Source organism: Castanea sativa, chromosome 8 (assembly GCF_040712315.1).
Source record: "Castanea sativa cultivar Marrone di Chiusa Pesio chromosome 8, ASM4071231v1".
Taxonomy (NCBI): Eukaryota; Viridiplantae; Streptophyta; class Magnoliopsida; order Fagales; family Fagaceae; genus Castanea; species Castanea sativa.
The window spans coordinates 6,976,928-7,000,556 of NC_134020.1; the positions used below are offsets into that span (position 1 = coordinate 6,976,928).

The following is a 23,629-nucleotide window of genomic DNA, read 5'->3' on the forward strand; positions in this document are numbered from 1 at the left end:
AATGGGCTTGAAAGGCCTTTTTTACAATAAAATTTGTAGAAGATGGGTTTGTAATCTAGATTTCAAGGATGGTTTAGATGACAAGGAAAAGAAAGGGCTTTGGGCCCAATGACACAAAATAAAGAGCTGTTTACAAGAGTAAGACTGAAAGTTCCTCTTCGGACACAATCTGAGGATAATTTATAATAGTATTTCCTAAAGTTTGGATACAATTATTGATTATCATATACTATTGGCCCTTTTTCTTACTGAAAAAGCATCTCCCTTCTTCGTATGTCTTCCCCTTTATTTATACTTCTTCTTCTTCTCTTCATCATCTTCCACCTCATGGTTACAATGCTGATTTCGGATATTTGTCCCATCAATTCTTCCCTAAAGCCCGCTGGGGTTAGGGACCAAGTTCCAAACTCCATGCTGGGGTCCCATCCTTCTATCTATGCAGTCAGCGTATCAATTACAGAGCTTTTAATGTATGGGCGGTGGTAGCAGCTTTACCTTAGATATTCCACCGCTCCTTCTATTGTCCTCCACGTGTACTGTGTATTCCCGTAGTTGTAGGATTCTTTATAACATAGCCCGGGGACACTAAACCTCTCTTCCTATGTCCTCGGCTTAACAATCCGAGGACACATCTTCTCCTCGGACCTAACTTGGTCATTCGTTTATCATATCTTTACTTGGCATTTCTTTATGAGATACATTCAGATACTCCAAGATCATTTTGACGTCTTCGGATTTGGGTTTCTAGCCCAAAAGACTTCGTTGGGCTATCCTTGGTAAATTACTGGGCCCAATGCCCCTACAGTTAGAATCCTTAATATAATATACGGATTCAACCTTTTCAAAGCACATAACAATTACTTGGTGTATATCATGCCAAGTGGTGCAAAAGGTCAATTCAACCGTGGGCCATCAAGACAATTACCATTAAATTGTCTTATTATACATCCCAACGCACTTGATAGTTATTGTTTTATTCTCAAGTATATCTAAGCAATGGAATATAACATATTCATCACTAAAACAAATACTATCAATGCATGGAATATAAAAAGAGAGATAATCATGACCACTTGGAATAACATGAACCAAGTATCCGAACCAACGTATATCTCAATCCGAACCAATGTATATCTCATATTCATTGATGGCATCAGTAACCGTTATGAAATTAAATTCAACTATCAACTATATCCAAGCAGTGCAAAACAAAATGCTCATGCTCGACCGATATTCCAGTTTTATTTATATTCTAAAATCCAATTACATGCTATACAATCATGATATGAAAACCTGGCTTTGATACCAATTGTTGGTGATGCGAACCTCAATCGACACGCTTTGAGACCCAACAAAAATATTGGAATACTTGCCCAAGAAAGCTAAAATTCAGATTTATGATAGAAACCCTGACCCAACGTTTATAATCGAAACGCGAACCAAAGGTATAAGTTCACCTTGACCCAATGATTATAAAGAATCACGAACCAAAGGTATAAAGTTTGAACGCCACAAGGAAGAATCCTTGATAAGTTCACAGTTCTTGAAGAACCAAAAGAGAGCAAAGCCTCACCTTTTCTGAATTTTATTCAATAATAATCTGAAAAACGTTTACAGACTTCAGAGCCTATTTAAGGACTCCACAAAACTTGACAGACAAGAAAATATATTCTGAAATAACTCCTAATTGATACCTTACCATATCAGGAATCAAGTTTGACCTAAAAAGCATTAAATGCACCTAAAAACAAGGAAAATACCTAAAAAACATACTAAATAATAAAACCCTAAATAAAAGCTGATTTGGTCTGAAATTAGCAGATCCAAAATAGGAAAAAATCTGCCTTAACGATACGGAAATTTGGAAAGTCAATCAGCCATTAATTCATGCCATAAATCACTCCCAATTAGGTCAGATCAGCCCTAAATAGCTTGAATTAAATTTACTACACTTTCATCTTCCTTTGGGCCAAGCTTGGAACATCCGGCGTTAGAATCAGCCCAAATCTCTTGAATCAGCCCATTAAGTGCTTCTTGGATCTTCTTGGATCTTGCTCTTGTAATAGGCCCAACCGGAACATGCAATGGATCCTTGAATGCTTGTTGATTCTCATCAGTTGGAAAAACTGGTTTTGTATCTCATACAAAACACACAGCGGAAGCAACAAACATGGATCTATTTCATTCATGATTGATAACATGCACTATGCAAATTTCAGAATTTAAGAACAAGATAGCGTACCTTGGCGTGGAGAAATTCAAAACAAAGATTAGAACTTGGGAACACTTTTAATCTTCACTCCAATTCTACTTTATGCCCAAGAAGTGTGGTCTCTCAATCAGTTTCCAAGGGAGAATAATCGAGTGGCTTCACTCACACATACACACCATTTCACAATGATGTCTCTTTCTTATTATTTTCTAATAAAAAATTCTGTATGTTTCTCCATTTATAACTAACTGATTATCTAATTGGGCTGGCCTATGAGGCCTTTCAAATTGGGCTTTAGTGTGTGGCTTGTAGTGGGACCAAAAGGGACCAATAAGACACTAGCTCCAATGGGCCTTGGGCTTTTCTGTCAACTCTTGACAAGTTCAAAGTTACGATTAATTATATTTAACTAGAATTTAACCCGCGCAATGCGTGGGATCATTTTATGAATTAGAAAACAATCAACTTAATATAACAATACATTAAAATTCAAAATTTGTCAAGGGCATGTTGTACAGCCCCTCATTTGTCCTACTTGCAGAAATGCTATCTATAAAATACAATATCACTCCATTTAAAATCAACTTCAATTATCTTTTATAGAATTTAAAATATACATACATACATATATATATATATATATATATATATATATATATATATCATATGTTACAATGGTGTCCATCTAGAAACAAAATATCAAGCACATAGTGAGCATCATATGTTGTTGAGAACACACAAAGGCACCAACCCAAAGCAAATTAACCACAAACTAAAGCCCTTTAATGTTTGGGTTTATAGAGATAAAACATAGCCTTAACTCACAGCACATACTATGAAAACATTTTGTTTTTTCACACTTCAATTTCCAATGGCACTTGCTCTGTTGGTTTCTCATGTTAATATGTCAAGCTTATCAAAACAACTTCAAATTGTTAATTGCATTCTGGATCCAAATGCAATGGACAGAGTTAGAATCAATCAATAAATAAATAAACAAAACCACTAATAAGATTTTAGATAAAAAATAAATAAAACTATTCTCACAAAATCTAGTTATACATTACAATGTCCTTAATATAAAATAAAATAAATTTCCAGCAAACATACATAAAATAGAATAATAGATGCAAGAAAACGTTATTTGCATGGGACTAAACTAAATGTTGTGGTGGGCATATATTACAAAGCGATTTGTTGGGAATTTTCTTGCATTTAGTTCTCTATACCTGCAAATAAAAATACAGCTTAAATAAAATCACATATTTTCATATAACAATAATTGAAAAGTCCCAATGCTACTTAAAAATAAATAAATAAAACACACACACACACACACACACAAAACTAATTTGTCCGTACTGATTCTAATTTTAGTTAGTTACTTTCAAACTAACTAAATTCATACATGCATTAAAGAATTAAACTTAGAATGAAACTTAGAATGTAAACATTATAAACTCAAAAATCAATGTGTATATAAATAATCTGAAGGAAAATAATTGTGAACTAAAGTATCTCTTAATTAGGACACACAATTCAAAGATTCTAAGGAATGTTGACGGAAGGGGCACAGTGATGGGATGGGTGCAATACATGAAGGATCTAAATTGCCAGTATTAATAGTAAATAGACAGATTTAGAATCAACCCCAAACATAGAGTGTTGTGCATTTCAGCCTAAAAAGGTTGGAGGGTTTTGCAATCTTTCTAATCAGACGATCAATTTTAACAAATCTGCAGTGTTTTTCCTGAGCAGTGTAAAGAATCTGTTTTAGCTCTTTTTAAAATTAAAGAAGCCAATAGACTTGGTAACACCTGGATCTCAATTGATATTTTGGCCAGAAGAAATCTGGCCTGTTTAGAAGTCTGGTTGAAGGCAAAACTGTTGTCTCTGGCTGGAAGATTGACTTTGCTCAAACCTGTGCTTACTTCACTGCCTCTCTATTATTTTTGGGACCATTTAGAAGGTGTTAGAAAGTTCTTTCTATGAATTCGGTCACAATTTGTTTTTCAAAAAAGAGAATGGGGCTGGGTTGTAGGAAAATGGGACATTTGAACAAAGAATTGTTAGGTAAACAATTTTGGAGAGTTGCTTTGAATCAAAATTGTTTGTTCTTAAGGTGTTGCAGGCCAAAAATTGTAGACAAAATAATATATTCAGTGTTAGGATGAGATGTTTCGATTTTTGGGGTTGGAAAGGTATACTTTATTGTAGGAATTTAGTTTTGACTAAGGCTAAGTGGTGTGTAGGGGATGGTAAATCTATCCCAGTTAATCACCCTGACGTAGGACAACCACAAAATAATAGTAGGGCAGAAAAAAATGGTAGGACAAACCCTAGGAGTCAGCACCTAAGGGACTGGAGTCGGCACCAGTGTAAAAAGAAAGCAAACATTTTTTTTTATTTCTCAAAAACTGTGTTACAATAATCAAAAAGTGTTTAAATAGCTACAACATAAAACCCTAACAACACAAAACCCTAATTATTAAATGTTCGGGCTTGCTTATTCTCAAGCCCAATAACTAATAGGCTCCATCCATAAGACCACAGGTTGGGCCGTCTTCTTTTTGTTCTTCCTCCCATATGTGTGTATAATTGGGGGCCTATATCTCGTGTCCGCACCAACTCCCCCCGGGTGAGAGGAACTCGACCCCGTCGAGTGGAAAGCCGAAGAGCTCGATAGTACCCGCAAGTCAGATCCGCCGCCGTAGCTCATCTCTAGTAATCCATGTGCAATCGGAATCTGGTCACCCGCGCCACCGAACTAGGAAACGGTGAACTCCTCCATCCCTGGTAGAAACAATTTGCTCATCTAAAATAGCATCAATAGATTCTTTATGTGCATAGGGTAAATTTAAGGGTAAAGGGGTAGGCATAGGCATCAATAGGATTAAGTAAAGGCTCATCAAAAGGAGTATCGTGAATAGCCGTAGGGCTTTTATAAGCAACTAGATCCTCAATATTAAAGGAGGAGCTAATACCATAATCACGCGAGGGAGGTCAATGACATATGCATTTGGGCCCATTCGTTTCAATACCTTGAACTGACCGGCACTACGAGCTTGCAATTTCTTAACGGTCCCGCAGGAAACCGTTCAGTGTCGGATCCGAACCATGACATAATCTCCTACCCGAAACTCGCATGACGCCGATGAGTATTAGCATGAATTTTATATTGAGAATTACTTACCTGAATTTTTTTCGTGAATCTCGCATGCAAATCATGAACATGTCGTGCGAATGCCTCACAGATTCGTAAATCCTAACATGTGGGGACATGGGCAAAAGATCTAAGGGCTTCCTAGGTGTATATCCATGCACAACCTCAAAAGGACTAACGCCATAGACCTATTGACAGAGCTATTATATGCAAGTTGGGCTATAGGAAGAATTGAATCCCAATTCCGATTGGCTTCACCCACTAGACACCGAAGGAGGTTTCCTAGGCTACAATTAACCACCTCGCCTTGACCATCAGCTCGAGGATGAAATGCCGTGGAAAATTTCAATTTGGTGCCTACTAAATGCCACAAGGTCTTCCAAAAATAACTCATGAATCGAACATCCCTATCTGACACTATGGTTTTGGGGAAACCATAAAGCTTGACAATCTCATCAAAGTAAAGCTTTGCAATTTTAGAAGCGTCAGAAGTCTTAGAACATGGTAGGAAAATGAGCCATCTTAGAGAAGCGATCAACAACTACTAGGATAGAATCATGCTTCCTAAAGGTGCGGGGCAAACCTAGCACAAAGTCCATACTCACATCCCGCCACGGCGATCCGGCACAAAAAGGCGTGTACTGCACTACCGGTGTTTTGCTTGCGATGTTTGGCTAGTCGACATGTACGACACCGACCAACTATCTTAGCAACGCCCCTCTTAAGACCAGGCCAATAGAATTGACGTTCCACTTCCTCAATTGTCTTATCCCGGCCAAAATGACCCGCAAGGCCTCCCCGCATGTATCTCCCAAACTAGAAAATCTCTCACTGACGACCGAGGGATACACAACTTGTTGGCCTTGAACAAGTAACCATCTTGAAGGGTATAATCATCCAAGACGGGGTGTGAAGCGTTACTTAGGCTAGTGTAGAGCTCCCCAAAATCTTGGCATGATTGATAGTCATCCTTAAGTCGTTCAAACCCAGTGACCTTAACACTCCTGCCGGATAGCACAGATACTCTTCGACTCAGTGCATCGCTACTTATTCTCAACTCCCGCTCTATGTTTCACCACAAAGTAGTAGCGTTGCGTAATTCAACCCAACTACCGTGCCTAAAATTTAGCTTCTTTTGGGAATTGAGATAACACAAAGCTTCATGATCAGAGTAGATAATAAACTCTCGAGACAACAAGTAATGACGCCAATGCCAAAGAGCTCGTACAATGGCATAAAATTCTTTGTCATACGTGGAGTACTTCTGCTTAGCATCATTCAACTTTTCACTGAAATAGGCAATTGGGTGACGCTCTTGACTAAGGACTCCCCCTATGCCAATACCCGAGGCATCACATTCCACTTCAAAAGGTTTGGTGAAATCGGGGAGACGCATGACAGCCTCGCCATCTTCTCGTTTCACCTCCTTGAAGGCCTTAGTAGCAGCCTTTGTCCAAGTAAACTCCCCATGTTTCAAGCAGTCAGTGATGGGAGACATAATGGTACTAAATCCTTTGATGAATCGGCGATAAAAGGAAGCGAGCCCATGAAAGCTTCGAACCTCATGTATAGTTTTGGGCTTGGGCCAATCCATAATTGCTTGAACTTTTGGGGTCGGCGTAAACTCCTTCAGATGAAACTATGAAACCTAGGAAGACAACTTTATCTCCGTAAAGAAAGAGCACTTCGAGGTTACCATATAAACTCTCCTTCCTAAGGGTTTTGCAAACTTGGAGTTAGGTGGTCTAAGTGTTGCTCCCTAGACTTACTATAAATGAGGATATCATCAAAGTACACAACCAGGAATTTTCCCATAAAAGGCTTGAGCACTTGAGTCATCACTCTCATAAAGGTACTAGGAGCATTGGACAATCCAAAAGGCATAACCATCCACTCATATAAACCATCTTTTGTCTTGAAGGCAAGTTTTCCACTCATCACTGTGACGAACCCTAATTTGATGATAGCCACTTTTCAAGTCTATCTTGGAGAAGATCGTTGCTCCAGCCATCATATCCAACATGTCATCCAATCGAGGGATAGGAAAACGATACTTTACAAGTTGATCTTGTTGATGGCACGACTATCAACACACATCCTCCAAGTCCCATCTTTCTTTGGAGTTAAGAGTGCAGTGGATCTGCACAAGGGCTCATGCTCTCACGAACAAAACCCTTCCTAAGTAGTTCTTCTACTTGTCTTTGTAACTCGGCATGTTCTCGGTGGCTCATCCTATAGTGGGGCAAGAAGGCAGGTCGCTCCGGCACAAAATCTATGGCGTGTTGGATATCACGCATGGGCGGTAATTGATCGGGGAGTTCCTCAGAAATACATCCTTAAATTCTTGGAGCACGGACCTTACTTCTCCAGTTGCTCCTCACAAGTCTCTCCATGAAGTTCCCTAGCAACCAAGACAAACACAATGGATTCCCGAACTCGCTACCCTCTCAAATGCCTTTGGGCTTATGATGTTCGTACCTTTCGCCTTCGGTACTTCTCGCAGCTGGCTCATGTCGATTGGCTTGGGTTTCAAAGGATTAAGCACAATCTTCTTGCCTCCAAACATAAATGAGCAAGAATTGATCGCCCATGAAGCGGTGACATCCAAATCATAAAGCCAAGGTCTACCTAAGATAATGTGCCCTACATCCATGGGAATTACGTCACACCATATTTCCGCCTTGTAGGTGAGGAATTGAAGTGGGACAACACATCTTTCTTTTATGGCTATGGAGGAAGTATCCACCCAAGAAACTTTATATGGGTTAGGTGTGGGATCAATTTTCAAGCCTAGGCGGGAAACAACGTTAGAGGACACCGCATTAATGCAACTCCCACTATCTATAATAACCTTGCACGTTTTATCTCCACACTTAGTGTAAGTCCGGAAGATGGCACTTCTTCGCCAATCATCAGTTTCCCTTTGTTCGTCAAAGCACACCTCACCACATTCACTCTAGGGACACCAAAAATAGCCTTGGAATCATCAACTCGAGGAGAGATGGCTCTAATGTACATGTGAGGTAACTGGGATCATCTTCCCATTCGGCCTCAACATCTTGGCCTTCTTCAAGCATTTGGGTCATACACTAGCTCTTCAACATCTTCTACCTTTTCATCATCCTCTTGAATGACAAGGGTTCTAGAGGGACATCTAGCCGCAACATGCCCAATCCCATTGCATCCGAAGCATTGGAGGCGAGCCTAATCTGAGGGCTCATTGATCACACCTTTTCCCTTGTCCTCTTTTTGTATCGGGGTGCTATTGGGGTTGACCTTAGGGGGTAAGGCAAGTTTAGGTTTGCTACCAAAAGGGTGAGGGTTGGGAGGAATGCTTCGAAGCTCGTAACGTCGCCAAAAGATAGATTTGGATGCTAACTCACAATTCCTAGCAAGGTCATAGGCTTCTCTTAAGGTGGTGACTCCTCGGGTGATAATCTCGCCTAGTAGGTTAGCATTTAAACCTTTCTTGAACCTATTGAGTGTGACAACTTCTTCCTCAACTATTCGACTCCGCCTCTCGAAATTCCTTGAATTTCTCTATGTATTCGGTCACGTGAGTACCTTGTCTTAGGCGATCCCATTCCTCAAGGAGGGAGCTCCTATAAGTTGGAGGAAGATAATTCCTCGAGAGGGCGTCCTTCATCTCCAACCAATCAATAATCGGGGCTCACATTGTCGCCTAAGGGTTTCCTCAAGGTCCTCCCGTAAAAGATCGCTCTCCCAATTAACTTCATTCTAGCATATCTCACTTTCCTATTCTCACCCAATGGTAATAGTCAAAGAATTTCTCCATTTAACGTAACCAATCATGAAAACCCATGGATCTAGGCAGCCATCAAAGGTGGGTGCTTCTATCCTTTCCTTAGACATCCTATCATCATAATCCCTAGGACCATAGTGATTATAGTGATCATGTTCAAAGTGTGGAGCCCTATTAAAGTGACCATTATTATTTTGCCCATGCATGTTATCTCCTTCATGGTTAGTGGTCTCTCTTGAGATGTTTCAATTCGCTTCTACCCTATCCAAGCAAATCACGGACACTCTTAGCTAGGTCTCCTATGGTTTGTTCTAAAGAGGGCCTAGATTCGACGTGGATTGATGTTCGTGGTTTGACATGACACGACCACTACGTAGATGCATGCAACGCAATATTTATGAATGCAGTTGAGATTCCCAAAATTTCAAGTAATCAATTCTCAATATAAATTTAAAGGTCAAGCAAAGTGCATGTAGAGACTAGATCGATGAATCAAAGGAAGAAAATACAGACAAATAGTAACAGTGTTCACAGTATTACGAGATAGCCCAAATAAACATCAAATTCCAAGAAGCTCCACAAAAAGAATAAGATTTATCAAAGAAATTGGTTTTTTTTTTTTTTTTTTTTTTTTGGTTTTTAGAGTGGGTGTTGGTGGCTGGGTTTTTCGTGGGTTAATTTTTTTTTTTTTTTTTTTTTTTTTTTTTTTTTTTTTGAAAGAAACAAAAATTTTTTTTTTTTTTTTTTTTTTTCAAAATAAATTACACTGTGCTACAGTCTTTAAAATAACTCAAAACGACAGACTGAACTCAACCCACATACTGAAAAAGAAAAACAAGAAACCACATAAACTAAAAGAGGAAGAAGAAACGGTGGAGTCTTCGGCTGGAGCGTCGACGGAGGCAGCAGCTGGAGTCGCCGGAGTCATCGGCGGAGCAGGGAGCTATTCGTTGCGGCCTTGGCATCGGCGGTGGTCGAAGTCCTCAGCAGCGGCGACGGTTGGGCTTCGCGGTGGTTGGTGAAGCGCTGGGTTTCGCGGCGGCTGGCGGCTGGTGACGGTTGGGCTTCGCGGCGGCTGGCGGCTGGTGATGGTTGGGCCTCGCGGCGGTTGGTGGCTGCGGTGACTGGGTCCGTGGGTCTCTGCTTCTTCTTTTCTCCTTTTTTTTTTTTGTGGGCTGTGGGTTCTGAGATTAGAGGCGGGCACGGATGGTGGTCACCGGCTTGGGAGGCGCCGCTGGCTGCTCTGTTGGTTTGGGGGTGAGAAACTCATGTGGGGCTTGGGGGAATACACGGATGGCAGGAGCTGGCTTGGGCTTGTTTAGAATCTCATGGGGCAAAAACTTGAAAGGTACTGTCATTCTCTTTTGTTTTTTGATGGCTTTGCTTTGATGTGGTTGGCTACGGTGGTGTTGAATGGATCGGAAGTCTGCTCTGATACCAAAACTGACGTAGGACAACCACAAAATAATAGTAGGGCAGAAAAAAATGGTAGGACAAACCCTAGGAGTCAGCACCTAAGGGACTGGAGTCGGCACCAGTGTAAAAAGAAAGCAAACATTTTTTTTTATTTCTCAAAAACTGTGTTACAATAATCAAAAAGTGTTTAAATAGCTACAACATAAAACCCTAACAACACAAAACCCTAATTATTAAATGTTCGGGCTTGCTTAGTCTCAAGCCCAATAACTAATAGGCTCCATCCATAAGACCACAGGTTGGGCCGTCTTCTTTTTGTTCTTCCTCCCATATGTGTGTATAATTGGGGGCCTATATCTCGTGTCCGCACCACACCCTGCTTGGTTTATCATGAAAGAGGGGGTGGATAATGGTCTTAGTTCTTCTGTGCATTTTGTGGTAGATCTGATTGATTAAGATGGATTTTGCTGGAAATCCTTTTTCATTAAGAACCTCTACCATCCTTCAGTGGCAGATGAGATTTTAAGAATTGCCTCTGTCCAATGGGAATCTTAAGAATAAGGTTATTTAACCACACTCAAAGTCTAGGATTTATTTTGTGAAGAAAGAGTATCATCCATATAAATCACAAAAGCTTAGATGATCAATTGAATTCTGCTTCTTCTGTCAGTCAGAAACTTAGCACCAGGTTATGGAAGCTGAAATTGCCTTTCGAATGCTTGGTCTTTTCTTTTGGAAGTTAGTACACAATGCTGTACCTGTTAAAGAAAAGTTGGATAAAAGACAAATTATATCTTCTGCATGCGTGCTTTGTGGTGAGAATGAAGTGATTGCAAACCACTTGTTTTTATCTTGTTCTATTGCTAGAGCAGTTTGGTTTGCTAGTGAATGTGGTGTCAGACTTGATCTGTTGCAACCATAGTCAATTGGATTCTGAGAAAAAAATTGTATTAATGCTTTTCATGAGGATGGCTCTGTTAACTCCTTATTTATGGCTGTGGTGGTTGGGAGTTCTGCGGTCTGTGTGGTTTTCCAAGAACAAAGTTGCTTTTGAAGGCTGGTCCATTTCAATGTAAAACTTGCAATTTTGAAGACAATCTAATTTAATTTCTTTTCAGAACTTAGCAAATCTACTTAATGTTCCAAATATGTTGCATCAACATTCTACCCTTCAACTTACATGATTATGATAACATTCATAAAAGATGAAAAATACCTGTCCATCTGCAATTATGACTAACACATGATATTGGCCCCCACTCTGTGAAATCAACGCAAAAATTGTGAAATCAATGCCAACAATAAGATTGGAAGACTCAAGGCCAGCACGTGTAAGAGCCTCAATCACCTGCAAGGCAAGGTAGAAATATTTTATTTAACTCATTGTTAATATAAGTAAGAGTATAGAATCATTATAATTTGAAAAGCATCATTTTAGAGGATCCACAGCCCAAAATCTCATCCAATTCTATTTTACCATCCCAAAAAGTTACTTTATCAATTTGTACAATACCATTTTACAATACTCCAACATCCCAGCTTTTATTTTACAACTAAATCTTACATGGACACATGAAAATCATCACTATGTTGTCACAATTGCTGGAATCCTTTTAACTTCAACTAATAAACTAAAACAGTTGAACTTATAAATAAACCATGATATATGTTAACCATATGCAGTTGTAGTGGTATGCCAAAGATCCAACCAATAACCTAAGACAAAAGAATCACTAATTGACCATGTTCCAAAATTATTCCAACTATCCAATTACCTAATTAAACAATTCTAAATTGACACAATAAGGAAAATTAGTGATTTCATATACATGCAAAATGAACAATATCTTCCTAAAAAAAAAAGATTGTTTTCCGTAATTGTTTCAAAGCCCTAAAAAAATACTACAACTCCATACAACATACCATAGTTTCAAGAAGCAAAGTTATTATTTGTTAAAAGTAGACTACCATATCCTTTCCTAGGCTTGGTGATAGTATAAGTACCTGCTCCAATGAATTGAAATTATCGGCAATTCTTGAATACCTCCTGTCTAGTCTCCTTCTGTGATCGAAGTCCTCGGCACCAACACCATAATTTTGTGAACCATAGTCTTGGGCAGGAGCATAATACTGCTGCATATATGGTTGTTAGGGCGGCACATAGTTCTGACTTTCTTGGTCAAACGGAGACTGATATAATCCACCCCACGTATTAGAAGAAGAAGCAGTCGAACGGATAGATGAAGTTTGCCTCCAACTCCCGGCCTTCGAACTCTTACCACCCATTCACTTAATTCTCTACAAAGAAAAGATTACCCAAAATTTCTTAACAATGCAAGCCAACCAAAAAAATCCCAAATTCAATAACAACCCCAAATCCGCCTAATTCTTGTCTTTCAAGATGCAATAAACTAAATAGACCAAACCAAACCAACACCTAATAAGCAAGACCCACCAAAGAAATACACTATAACACACCCCCAAATCTGCCTACTTCTTTTCTTTTCACAATGCAAGAAAGAAGCGGATAAACCAACTCCCAAATTTGTCTACTTCTTTATTTCTTTTTCACAATGCAAAACACTAATAAACCAACCAAAATAATAAAAAAAGGCGTTTATGCAACTTAGAAAGCAAGACCCACCAAAGAAATCTTCTAGTGAACGCCGTTTGCTATTTATATAGAACTTTTTTTTTAAAATTTAATAATAATCAAAGGCGGTTCCTTTAGCGTAAGCTGTATACGACTTTATTACGTTACTAACTTATAAAAGTAAAAGAGCAAAACCCTCTACCTTAAGCTTCATCGGATAAATACAAAAAATCCACACATACAAAACACCATAATCATAACACGGCACAAACAGAAAACAATATTGTTACGTAAATTTTATCAAAATTCCCAAAAAAATAAGAAAAGAAAACAAATAGAGCAAACAAAATTACAGAATTCCAAAAAAAAAAAAAAAAACACACACACACACATAAGAGTAAACAAAATTACAAGGGAGTTTGTTTCTAACAACAACAATCTCTTAATATAGAAATAGAACAGCCAAATGGGTCAGTGAGAAACACTGCAAAAGACACACTGCATTGGTTGGAGGTTTTGTGAGAAGAAAATAAAAGAGGGAGAGGCAAATTGTTGCGCGTACGTTGAGGTTGTGGTTGAATGGAGCCGGAGATGGGTGGTGTTGGACCAAAAACGTAACCTTAAACCAAAATCAAGTCTTTTAAAAGACTAAATCATATTTAAAATTGAGAAAAAAAAAACTTTTTGACAGAGAATCCAAAAACCTAAAACCAAAGTGAATCAAATCTAAACCTATCTAACAAAAAAACTCAATCAAAAGTAACATTTCATACTCAAATCTAAAAAATGGAAGAAAAAAAAACAATGTACGGTGCCCAATCGATGCAGTGTTTACCGTTCGGCCTCTTTCTCTGTTTCTTTGTCCGTGTCCCAGGCCTCATCCTCTCTCTATTTCATCACCTCTCTCTTTCTCGGCCTCTCTCTGTTTCATCGCCTGTCTCTATTTCTGACACAAAATACCAATGTTTAAATTTAAAACAGAACTTTACCAATAGCGATTCCGATAGTCGGGTAGTGAGTGAAGGCTTACAGTGATGGTAGAAGATTTGGGCGGCGCCCTTGTCTCCATCTCTGCCTCTCTATTTCTCTGTCTCTCTTTTATCTCGATCTCTCTCTCCTTTCTCCGTCTAACAATCTTCCTTTTTTGTTTTTCTTTTAAGCGGTTAGTTTCCTTTTATACCAAGAGGGCTCCCAAACAGTGTTTTAACGCAACAAAACATTATAGTTTATTGCTTTTAAACGGTGTTATAGCGTTACCAAACAATGTAATTTATCACTTTTTAATTTAAACGTATCTTAATTTTAGATAGACAGTTATCCTATTTGTCAGCACCTCCTTAATTGCAGGAACCAACTTTCTTTCAGCTTCTGCTATTATATATATATATAGATACCACTATCTAAATATAATTGCACTCTAGGCCTTATTAATAAATTATATCCCAAGACTTAATTATACATGCAACCCATTCATAAAACATTCGTAGTAATATATAGTCATGAATATAGACTGCCACTTTGAAAATTACTACATCTTAATCCTTGAGTACCCGGTTTAATCCTTTAAGTTATTCATCATATATTTATGAAATCCGATTTCATAAATATATACTTTAGTAACTCTTTACTAAAGTGGTTAGGCTTAACACTCTGAATAACCAAACTCATTAAACTTATCTTAAGGGAATATTTTATATCTCCGTTAAGAGATTATGAATTCTATCTTGAGAATATATGTTCCATCAACACTAAATGTGACTGCCCAACATACTGAGGTTTTGACCGTTACTTTAGGTTTCACTCCTGATATATCAAAGCAACCTATACCTCATGATCAGGTCCATTATTCTTTCAGGATTAAGAGTTCATGCAAACAGAAGTCGTGAGATTTATTATTCATTTAACAGTTGTTAGGAGAATAATAAATCTCACAGCGGTCCAGTTCAATATATCTTAACTCTTAAAACATATCAACATATCAACTAGAAGTCTCCACTTCCATGATCAAGACAAATCATCTTAGTCGATACATTATAGTCTTTGCAGATGAAATGCCCAATTTCATCACCGACTACGAACTATAAATTCTGAGTTTACAATGAACTTGTGACTTATATCTTCTGTGACTAAATCACATAAATCACGTACTATGCATCTCATGGATTATGTGATAATGTCCCAATATTCATGTTACCATTATTTTAGATAATAATAAAACAACTTTATTAAACACAACATTAAGTCATACATAATATCGTACATAGCATCATACAATAGGATTTAAGGGCACACATCCTAATAGTTTTCTCTCACGGGCTCAGATGCTGTAGGTGGTGCATTGACACCTTTGCTATTCCTTGGTCTTGGAGCCATGCTCTTCGAAGGGACTGTTTCTTCCCTCTTCTTTGCTCTGGTCCCTAGTGGAGTCACCTTAATGTGTGGTTTTTTTTTTTGTTTTTTTTTTTTTAAGAAAGCAGCACACAAGCCCAAGTAAAAATGTTGGGATCCTAGGCGTGATGCTTTGTATTTTAAGGAACTGGGCTTGGTTCACCACAGCTAAATGAGGCTGATTTTGAACCAGGTGGTGCACAGGGCATGAATCCTACAACACATACATTGCTAACTTACAGAGAATATATGTATTGAATAGCAGAGGACAACAAAGAACGAAATAATAAGAAAGAAGAGATAAAATAAGACGTTAGGGATCCTTCAAAACAAAGTAAAATGCTCCATTACTTTCTTAATTATGTAGTACATAATGCTCACTAGGACGTGTTATAAGGTCTAAATAAGTTCAAAAATCATAGACTTAGATGGCTCTTCAGGTCTCTAAGACTTGCAAAGTTTAAATCCCTTTGAATCCAAGTGTGTGTTCTCCAGTGGCTGCTATGAGGATCCTGGATGGTATTTTCCCCTCTCTTTTCTTTCTTTTTGAATTTTTACAAAACTTTTCTCCAAGATTTCTTACTCCAATTCATTGTTGCTAAATGCCTTTCACTGTTGGCTGCCCTTCCTTTTATGTGTCATCTTAAGGTTTCTGGTGTACCACAAATTCCCTTTATTTGTTCCTCCGGGTACCAGATCCAATGTTGTGTTAGCAACATTGGTAGCTGGTTCCTTCTTCATCCTTCATTATTTTCATCTTTTGAGGCTTTCCTTTTAAAAGACCCTAGCTGACTTTCCCGTTCTGGGGGGGTTCTAAAGGGCGGACCTTTGGTCTTTGTTTTTTCCAAGGCTTCTAGACTCCACTTTTTAGACTCATCTTTTGGTTGCTTTCCCCTTTGTCATTTTTCCCCAGTTGGTTGATTCCTTCCTGCCAGGCTAAAAGATCCCGAGCAACCTTCCTTTATGGTTCTTCTTCCTGGGTTCCTCGAGGTACCAGACCCTTGCTTATGAGCTGTTGGTTCCCCAAGCCTTCTGATCCCTTTTTTTGCATCATTAGGCAGCTGATAAGGACATATCTGTTCTTTTTCTTTGTGCTTCTTGGCTGTTAGGATTAGTGTCCTTAAATCCTATTGTATAATGCTATGTATGATGTTATGTATGACATTATGTATGACATGATGTATGACTTAATATTGTGATTGATAAAGTTGTTTTATTATTATCTAAAACAATGGTAACATGAATATTCGGACATTATCATATAGTCCATGAGATGCATAGTATGTGATTTAGTCACAAATATAAGTCACAAGTTCTTTGTAAACTCAGAATTTAAAGTTCGTAGTCGGTGATGAAATTGGGCATTTCATTTGCAAAGACTATAACGTATCAACTAAGATGATTTGTCTTAATCATGGAAATGGAGATTTCTAGTTGATATGTTGATATATTTTAAGAGTTAAGATATATTGAATTGGACCGCTGTGAGATTTATTATTCTCCTAATGACTGTCAAATGAATAATAAATCTCACGACTTCTATTTACATGAACTCTTAATTCTGAGAGGATAATAGACCTGATCATGAAGTGTAAGTTGCTTTGATATATCAGGAGTGAGATCGAAAGTAACGGTCAAAACCTCAGTATGTTGGGCAGCCACATTTAGTGTTGATGGAACATATATTCTCAAGATGGAATTCATAGTCTCTTAACGGAGATATAAAATATTCCCTTGAGATAAGTTTAATGGATAAGTTATTTAGAGAGTTAGGCCTAACCACTTTGGTAAGAAGTTACTAAAGTATATATTTATGAAATTGGATTTCATAAATATATAATGAATAACTTTAAAGGATTAAACTGGATACTTAAGGATAAGATGTAGTAATTTACAAAGTGGTAGTCTACATTCATGACTTTGTATTACTACGAATATTTTATGAAGGGGTTGCATGTATAATAAAGTCTTGGGATATAATTTATGAATAGGGCCTAGAGTGCAACTATATTTATATAGACGTATTAAATATAGTTAATGGTAACTTTGGACTTGTCAAGAGTTGACAGAAAAGCCCAAGGCCTATTGGAGCTAGTGTCTTATTGGTCCCTTTTGGTCCCACTCCAAACGACATACTAAAGCCCAATTGGAAAGGCCCAAAAGGCTAGCCTAATTAGATAATCAATTATAAGGAGAGAAACATACATAATTTCAATGTGTGAAAAAGAGAGACATCATTGTGAAATGGTGTGTATGTAAGAGTGTGACACACTTTCATTCTCCCTTGAAAACTGATTGAGAGACCACACATCTTGGGCGTTAGTGGAATTGGAGTGAAGATTAAAAGTGTTCTCAAGAACTTCTGATCTTTGGTTTTGAAATTCACTGCACCAAAGTACACTCTCTTGATTCTATATTTTGAAATTCACATAGTGTGTGTTATCAATTACGAATGAAGTAGATTCATTTATTTTCCGCTATGTACATGCATATTTCCATCAAATGGTATCAGAGCTAATAGTTTCGTGATGTTAGAAGATTGTATATGGTTTTAATTTTTTGCATGGTTGTTGAAATTATGATTTGATAAAAACTGATATTGATGTTATGATATTGTTTAAATTTGAATTTAAGTATGTTAAATCGATCTTTAAGGCTATAGCATCAACGGAAATAAGTAAAATAAAAACAGTTTCAAAACATACTCCATTATTGCATATGTGAACCTTAGGTATTTTGTAATTAATAATGAGCTTTTCTCCATTAGCCTGAGATAGTTTTTCAGATGATTTTTCATAATACTTTAAAGGTACAAGTCCTTCTTGTATACAGTTCATATCAGCACCTGAATCTATTAAAGCAAATTCTATCAAAGAGAATTCTTTATTAACTACTAAAGTGACTTCTGTGTACCATTTTTGAAAAATTACTCTATCAATTAAACTCAAAAAATTATGTCTATCACTATCATCTTTATGTGATAAAGGAGGGTCTATCATGGGTTTAGAGAATTCTTTTAGATTTATTATTTCTGCAATATTTTGTTCATTTATTTCTGTCAAATTATCTTCTTTAATTTCTTTGATTTCCTCTTTCATCATTTTTGCTTCTGTCATTAGGTCTTGTAGAGTTATAGGTTTTACATCCTTTCCATCTTGTACCATTTTTGCCCTTTCTTTCTTATCTTTTTCTAGTTTCCTACAATCCGTAACATGATGTCCATATTGCCTACATCTAAGACAAATAATAGGTATATTTATAGAATCTTTTAAGCTTAGTAAATAATTTGTCTTATCCTTTAAATGATTAGGTAAATTTTTTATTAATTTCATCATTATGTCTTTTTGTTTTCTTTTTCTTTTATGAACTTTAATTGGGTTGGTTGATTTTAATTCTTCTATTTCTCTTTCTTGTTCAATCTTTTCTTCCACTTCTAGTTCCCTACGTAGAGATTCTTCAAGAGTACTATTTTCTTTTGGTTTTAACATGTCCTTTTCTATTTCCTTTTCTGACATGTGTTTTCCTATATCTATGTCTCGTTCTATATTTAGTTCTTTACGTAGAGTTTCTATGCCATCTATCTTTAGGGTATTATCATGTTTTCTTCTTTCTTTGTCTTCATTCATTATATCTATCTCATTCTTATGCATTTTATATATAGAACTACTTTCTTTCTTTTCTGTTAGAGTTTCTTTTGATTTCTTCAGAGCTTCTTTCTTCTTAAAAGTACTATTGCCATTTTCTATATTTGCTATCATTTCTTTTACTATGCCTTTTTTAAATATTCTTTCATCTTCCATGCGTGTTGTTCTTTCCCTAATTAGGCTATCTTTCATATTATTGGTCTTTTGTCTTCTTTCTATGTCTTTTGCATCTTTCATTATTTCTATAAGACTTTCATTATAGCTTTTAGATGTTATAGACATAGGTCTGTCAGTTTCTTTAGAATTTTGAAAACTATTGCTATCATCACATATTAAACTGTCTTTTCTAATGTTCCTTATATCTATCATATTTATTGATCTGTCGGTACTTGTTAAATTATTCTGTTGCTTATCTATCATGGTTTTTATTAAAGATGATCTTTGATGGGGTTCAAAGTCTGAATTTATAGCCTTAATTCTTTCATAAAGTTCCAAAAAACTATCTGATCTATCATCTCTATCATTTGTTCTTTCTATAATAGTGGATCTTTCAATATCTTCTAATTTCTTATTAATTCTATCTAAGAAACTATTATTGTGTCTATCAGTCTGTCGGTTGATTTTATCTCCTATTAATGTATTCCAATTATTTGTTTTATTATAGTTATAATCGTAATTATCCATATTATTGTCAGAATTAGAATCTGTTTCATAATCCATATCATCATTTAACCGATTATTGTCTATATCTCTCATGCTATAACCGTCATCATAATCTATATCATCATAGTCCATGTTTTAAATTAGTGTGTGCCTAACCTAAGTGTGAACAAGAAAACAGATGATGAACTGATAAACGTATTCATTATGTTTCCAAGCAATTTAATAATTACTGGCAGAACTATTACTAACCACTGGTTGCCTTGCTATCGGGACCACCTCATCGAGAAACTCCATTGTGGGACCACCTAACACACACCTATCCATCGACTAACAAAAAACGGGCTGACCAACGCGAATCTATGGTTTGCCAACGAGTATTGAGGCTAACCAATGCTACCAAGGAACAAGTAGTGGTGATGCAGTAATATAGTACCAAGTAACTTCTTAATTGCAAAGAAATAAAACTCATAAATCTACCATCCATGGCTCTGATACCATTAACTACCCAGGAGAGAGCACAACAGTAATATGGAAGCATAAACAATGATAAAATAGATGATAAAGAAGAAAACAGCAAAATAGATATATTCAAAATAAGGTTAAAATGGAGTATGGAATATGAACACAGAGACTGATAAAATCTTACTTGGATAAAAACTTTTGTCTTTGATTAAAACTGAAAATACTTCTGTCTGATACAAGCTTTGAAAATAAAAACTGTCTGAAGAGTTACAAGATTACAAAGTAAAATCTGTCTAAGAAAGGTTATAAGATTACAAAAGAAAAGTACAAGAGTCTATCTGAGAGAGGGAGAGGAAGGCTTTCAAAGGCTTTCTAATGCTTTTGGAAGGAAATGTTAAGGTTTGGAAATTAAGGCTTGGTTCTGTCTTCAGAGTTTTTTCTCTATTATAGATGAAATGAACCATAGTTAGTCTGGAAAAGTAACTTGAGTTTGTGGAATTAACTCAAGTTAAACTGTCGGTGGAGGCTTATCCGGCTTATCTTATCTAAACAATAGTCTGTCTGAGAAGTCAGATCTGTTTTGCGCGTGCTGGTAAACAGTAGTGATAAATATCTGTCTGTCTGTGTCTATCTGTCTTGTAGTGATAAATATCTGTATGTCTGTGTTTGTCTTGTCTATCTTTCTGTGTCTGTCTGTCTCTGTCTGTCTGCCTTTTTCTGTCTGGAGTGGTTTGTTTGAGAAGGAATATGCCAAGTCTGTTTTGCGCGTGCTGGTAAATAGTAGTGATAAATATTTGTCTGTCTGTCTTGACTGTCATATATCATAGGGGTCTTGAAAATCTTGAAATAGTTTTGGATGATTCTGAAATTAGGAGATGAGGATTCCATTACTGTGTCATCTTCATCATCTGAAATTTGTGATGCAACTTCAAGTAATTGTTTTTTAAGTTGTTTTCTGTCTGATACAGAGGCAAGCTGGAATTGAACTTGACTTTTTTCCAAGAGAAAATGAGAAGAAGAGGATTTTTTCTGTAATTCTTGACAAATATGATCAAAATTAAACTTATTCCACCATTTTAATGAAAACTTTCTAGTAAGCATAGGAAAAGGATACTGGGGATGCTTTTCTATTTTATATTTCCATCTAATAATCCATGGAAGATCTGGAAATCTGTAAAAGAACTGTAAAAGATGAGGGAAATCTTTTAGATGAGGGATGCCTGGTTCTTACTTAAAGTCTCATAGGCTTGAAGGAGATTAGGACGAAGAATCCTGGCCTCAGGACCGTAGGAATTCCACCAATCAATAAACCATCTTGGAATCATCATGTCTTTCTTTCTATACATGCCAAAACAGAAAAACCAAGTGTGTCTATAAATATTATTTTGAAATAGAAGGATCCTATCCCAAGCTTCCATATAATCATAATAATTATAAAACTGGGGTTGAAATTGTACTGAAAAGTTCCTAGTGATCCAAGGTTGTGCATTCCACTGAGAGGGGGTGAGAATCTGTTTAATGACTATTTTAGAGTAGCCAATTCTGGTAGGGTCTTGGGAGCAGGGCATATGTGTTAGTACTATTGAGTCTGTATCAACTAAAATATGCTCATAAAATCTTTGAGCCTTGAAATTTTCTGTCTTAGGATGTTCCCATCCTGGGGGTAAAAGCTGTCTGACTAGAGAAAGGGTATTTGTTATGTGCTGGTATTCTGGTTCAATCCATAGAATAAAATTCTAGGAGTCTTTCGGGAGTTCAATACTGTGGTTTTCTTTTGATGCTGGGGCTTCCTGAGAGGTGAAGGATAAAGATTTGTATTTTGTTTGACTGGAGGGAGATGCTAAAGGGGAGGCTAAAGGGGGAAAAGAGGCTGCTGTTAAATTAAACGGTGTTTTTAAGGGAGTTGAGGTTGAGGATGAGGGCATGGCATATGACTGTTTAGAGGTTGGGCGAGAACTTAGGGAAAGTGGGCTAAAAGGGTTTGGGCTGCATATTCCTTGGGGTCTGGTTGAAGAAGAAGAATTGGGTGAAGCAAAGGAAGGGGTAGGAAGAAATCTGCTAGGAGGAATAGGAGGAGCAACATAGGACTGTCTGGATTTGGGTTTTGGGGAGTTGCTCTTTTATGAGGGGGAACTCATCTTCCCTGTAAGAATTCACGGGTTAAAAAATCAGAAATTGAATTAGATTCTCCTTTAATATATTCAATGTCAAAGTCAAAAACACTTAAAATAGCTTGCAATCTTGCAAAACTTTGTTTGGAAACAAGATTTTGAACATCTATCTATAGAACTTCTTTAGCACTTTTACAATCAACTCTGATTAAAAACTTTTGATTAAAAGATCATTTTGGAATTTTGAAACGCATAATATAATAGATAAAATTTCCTTTTTAATAGTTCTGTAATTCTGGTGGGTAGCTGACCAAGAGCTAGAATGAAATCTCACAATCTGTTCTTTTTCAGCATTTACTATCTGTTTTAGAATTCCACCATAGCCTATATCAGAAGCATCTGTTTCAACAATCTTAAAAGCATGGGGTGAAGGAATAACAATGCAGGGGAGTTGTTTAACATATTTTTTAATCTGTCGAACTATCATAGTATGTTTTTCTGTCCATGCAAGAGGATCTTTTTCAAGCCTTTTATACAAAGGTTTGCATATCTTTCTTAGTCCTTGAAAATAGTCTAAAACGTAATTTAAACTGCCCAGAAATCTTTGTAACTGATTTTTATCTTTTATTTCATCTAGAAACTTATCTGCAAATTGAATAGCTCTGTCAATAGGACTTAGGGTTCCCTTGTAAATATTATGTCCTAAAAACCAAATTTTATCTTGAAACAAATTTATTTTAGTGGCTGAGACAACTAACCCATTGTGTTTGATTATTTTGACAAATATATCTAAATGTTTCCAATGGTCATCAATTGATTTAGAAAAGATTAAAACATCATTTATATAGACAATTGAAAATTACAAAATGGCAGTCTACATTCATGACTTTGTATTACTACGAATATTTTATGAAAGGGTTGCATGTATAATAAAGTCTTGGGATATAATTTATTAATAAGGCCTAGAGTGCAACTATATTTATATAGTGGTATTAAATATAGTTAATGGTAACTTTGGACTTGTCAAGAGTTGACAAAAAAGCCCAAGGCCCATTGGAGCTAGTGTCTTATTGGTCCCTTTTGGTCCCACTCCAAACGACATACTAAAGCCCAATTGGAAAGGCCTAAAAGGCTAGCCTAATTAGATAATCAGTTATAAGGAGAGAAACATACAGAATTTTAATGTGTGAAAAAGAGAGATATCATTGTGAAAT

The 23,629-nt window shown here is 36.7% G+C and overlaps 1 protein-coding gene across 3 annotated transcripts; it reads right to left on the reverse strand.

Annotated features, from left to right (window-relative positions):
* Positions 1-2,995: 2,995 nt before the first annotated feature.
* LOC142608007 (E3 ubiquitin-protein ligase RGLG2-like) lies at positions 2,996-14,262 on the reverse strand. Of its 3 annotated transcripts, XM_075779708.1 has the most exons (5): positions 14,178-14,262; positions 13,983-14,093; positions 12,559-12,852; positions 11,771-11,902; positions 10,933-11,312 (listed from the first exon to the last, which is right to left on the reverse strand). In XM_075779708.1, exons 3-5 carry the CDS (start codon positions 12,691-12,693, stop codon positions 11,244-11,246), a joined length of 336 nt encoding a protein of 111 aa, XP_075635823.1. In that variant the 5' UTR covers positions 12,694-12,852; positions 13,983-14,093; positions 14,178-14,262; the 3' UTR covers positions 10,933-11,243. The 3 variants fall into 3 exon arrangements, with proteins under 3 accessions (XP_075635824.1, XP_075635823.1, XP_075635822.1); XM_075779709.1 differs by lacking the exons at positions 10,933-11,312; positions 13,983-14,093; positions 14,178-14,262 and adding an exon at positions 2,996-3,441 and having other exon boundaries at positions 12,559-13,200; XM_075779707.1 differs by lacking the exons at positions 13,983-14,093; positions 14,178-14,262 and having other exon boundaries at positions 12,559-13,201.
* Positions 14,263-23,629: the final 9,367 nt, after the last annotated feature.